The sequence below is a fragment of the Athene cunicularia genome, assembly GCF_003259725.1.
Source record: "Athene cunicularia isolate RWA chromosome 18 unlocalized genomic scaffold, athCun1 chr18_part1, whole genome shotgun sequence".
NCBI classification, from domain to species: Eukaryota; Metazoa; Chordata; class Aves; order Strigiformes; family Strigidae; genus Athene; species Athene cunicularia.
In genome coordinates, this window is record NW_020799123.1 from 696,733 (window position 1) to 700,098 (window position 3,366).

Sequence of the window (3,366 nt, forward strand, 5' to 3'; positions counted from 1 at the left end):
CAATACCCCCCCCCCCCTCCCCCACCCCTACCAGAACACGTCTCCTTCTGATCCCAAGAATAATGTCACAGGAGAGATGGACTACTCCAACAGCCAACCTGAGCCCAGCACTCTGGCTGTGCTGCCCCCTCCCAGCTCAAGAAAATTAACTCCATCCCAGCCAAAACCAGGATACCTGTAAAGGTCATGATGAGAAAAGGGCACACACACTGATCTGGAGCAGGGAGTCTCAGAGAGTCTTGGCAAGATAAGTTTCATAGAAACACTGAAATGTTGGTTGCAGAGGGGGCTCCAAAGGTTTCCAGTCCAGCTTCCAACAGGACTATCACCGGCAGGTCAAGCCATGGCCTGTCTTGTTGCAAAAAACTGGTGCACTGCCACCCAAAGAGATGCAGAACTAATAGGTGCCAAAAGTCAGCTCTCTAAAGAAATAAATTACCTCCAGGATTTTGGGGAAGAATAAAAAGAAAGGAAAGGCTCTTTAGAAACAGTGCTGACACTTGCAACCACTCCATGAAAATAAAACCGTTATTGCCAGGGTGCCAGTTATCACAGACACCAATATTATTGATAACACCTTGGATTTGACACAGCCTCGAAGAGAGGACTTAAAGCATGAAATTTCCTTTCAAAGCCACTCCTGCCTACTGCAATCAAGCCAGCCAGCACAACAAGGAAAAAAAAAAAAAACCACCTGACTTCCTTTTCAGCTCTTAATTCTACTAAGACACTTTTTAGAATTCCCACTGTAAACTGGTACTGTCTTCCTTCAAAGAGCTTTATCAGAAGAGTGCAGTCTTAGACATACTCACAGTAACCTTCCTGATGTGCCCCGGAGGTCACCGTAGCAGTGTAGGACAGCTGATGTGGACCTACGCACTACTTTATCGTAACTGCTCTGAAGCAGGTTAAGTTTACTCTTTTTCAGGATTTGAGAAATAAGGAAGTTTACCATAGACATTGCACCTTCCCTCAGACAGGAACATTCTCTTCCAACCCCCACGCTCAGAAGAACACCAGGACAGGAACACTTGCATTTAGTCTGAAACACTCCGGGACTTGCACCAAGAACTTTTCTGTTTTGTCTCCTGTGGGCCATTCTCTGGGGTTCAGCTACCTTAAAAATGCACATTCAGCTTGTGGTTTGCACTACTCCAGATACACACTGCTTTTTAGAAAGAGATAGAGCAGGAATATGAAGCTTGACCAGTATACAAAGTTCTGATGATATACTGGTCAAACCTAACTAAGGAAAAAGAAAAATATATATTGCTTATACAAAGCAATCTGTTTTCAAATGCTGCACTGCATAGAATTTATCCGACAGCCCTATGCATGGCCACAGGCCCCCTTTATCCACTCCACTTCACTACTCACCATAGCACAACCAGGCCCAACCAGGCATGAAATTTAGACCAGAAGAAAAATCTTATCTGCAATCCATTATTCACTTCCTTATAAGTTAACAGAATTCACCTGGAAAAATCACCAAGAAAAACAACATTTCATTTCCGTATTCAAATGAGGAAGAGATCAGGCACACTACAGGGCTGGTCCTATGTGTGGAAGCTGTTGACACTTTCAGTGCTCTCCACCTTCTTAGACTTGATAAAGAAGTCCTCTTAAGGCTCTCCTGCTTATAATATTGTAACTGCCTCTCCCAGAAGGCAAAACAGTGCAGAAAAAAAAAAAGGCAGCAGAGGTCCTCTGAGAATGCCATGGTCCATATGACTTTTCATCAAGTAATCATCCTCCTGCAGTGACTGTCCTTCGCTGATGTCTTGCCAAAAGATACCAATTAATTTTACCAGTGATACACATGTTCTTCTCAAATGAAAAGCGTTTTTTTGCTCCCAACAATATTTCTGAGAAGTCCCAAATTTCATTCTGTAGGCTAGCCATTGCTGCACATAATATCCATCAGGAAGGCTCTACAGAGATTCTTGATAATGGTATTTTGCAGAAGTATGGTTGCCTTTCTTATCTGGAAGAAAGGAAGCATGTGGTGACAGGATGTTACACTTTATGCTTCTGCTTTAACCCAATGCCCAATTACAGCCAAACCTGCAGGTGATGTTCACATCAATCTTTGAAGAATTTGTGTTTTAGGATCTGTATTTTCTCATGTGTGCAGCAATAGAAGCAGAAATCTCAGCGCTCCTCTTATTCTGGCCATAATAGTCCACAAAGTCACCATCTGGCCCCAGGAGGTACATTATTATTGTGTGATCCACCTGCAAGAAAGCACGTCGTGACTTGATAAAAGAGGTCACAGAATCACAGAATATCAGGCTGAAAGGGACTTCAGGATCATCTAGTCCAACCTTTCCTGGCAAAAGCCCAGTCTAGACAAGATGGCCCAGCACCCATCCAACCAAATCTAAGTGTCCAACGTTAGGGAACCCATCACTTCCCTGGGGAGATTATTCCAACAGCTGATTGTTCACTTTGTGAAAAATTTTCCTCAGGTCCACTTGGAATCTCCCCAGGAGTAACTTCTACCCATTATCCCTCATCTTTTCCATGTCACCCTTTGTAAAATGGGAGTATCCATCATCTTTGTAGCCACCCTTTAAATACTGGAACATCCTGCTCATCCCTAGTCAGCAGCACAGTGTCCCACTCAGCCTTTGGTTCAGCTGTCTGACAAGACTTCTCACCAAGAAGCTAAAGCAAGATAAGGAAAACCTCAGCATCACCTCAGCAATCTCTTCTTGTTTTACTCAGGAAAATAAATAGAGAAAACTAACTGCATACTCAGAATGTGAGAAGGAATACTTCAATCAGACAAGACTTCCCTAAGCTGCAGGCACCCTTCCTGTAGCACAGACAAGGCTGGGGCAAACTTGCAGGCTTGTAGTCTTTCCCCCTCACTTTTCCCAATTTCCCTCTACTTCTCATGATGCTCCATGGCCCCCACAAGGTCTTCAAGCTCCTGCTGCTAAAATGATGTAAATCCAATATAAAAAGAGGTAATTCATTATATCAAGTTCACTGTCAGTGCAAACAACAGGACCAAGAGCATCACTGGGATACCGGAGTTGCACATAGAGGACCTGGTCAGAGGGAAATACATGTGCTGGGAAGGGGCTCCCTCTACTGTCTGAGCTAAAATAACCTTAAAAAAGGTTCAAAGCAATGATTAACTCCACTGTAAATTTATTTAAAATGCCACTGCAAGTACTGTCTGCATCTAACTGTGATAACATCTTTATGAGCAAAGAGACAAAATACTGAAAATGAAGGCCATGAATCTGTGATTGCTCAAGTGCCTACATCATCTCACTGCCACTGGAGAAAAAGAACTGAAATGTACTTATGCACTGAGAGTACAACTGTGTTTGAAGTTAAAAAAAAAAAAAAAAA

General features: G+C 43.0%; 1 protein-coding gene across 3 annotated transcripts in view; it reads right to left on the reverse strand.

The window, feature by feature from the left end:
• LOC113486861 (protein SCO1 homolog, mitochondrial-like) overlaps positions 1-3,366 on the reverse strand; it is a 16,656-nt gene that overhangs the window by 9,579 nt on the left and 3,711 nt on the right. For 2 of the 3 annotated variants that reach the window (XR_003399666.1, XR_003399667.1), the window contains exon 4: positions 1,477-2,234. Coding sequence is in view for 1 of the 3 variants with exons in the window: in XM_026861178.1 (XP_026716979.1) it covers positions 2,106-2,234 (129 nt within the window). In the remaining 2 variants the exon portion in view is untranslated. Of the gene's footprint in view, positions 1-167; positions 2,235-3,366 lie in introns of those variants that run through there. The other variant, XM_026861178.1, reaches the window with a different exon arrangement.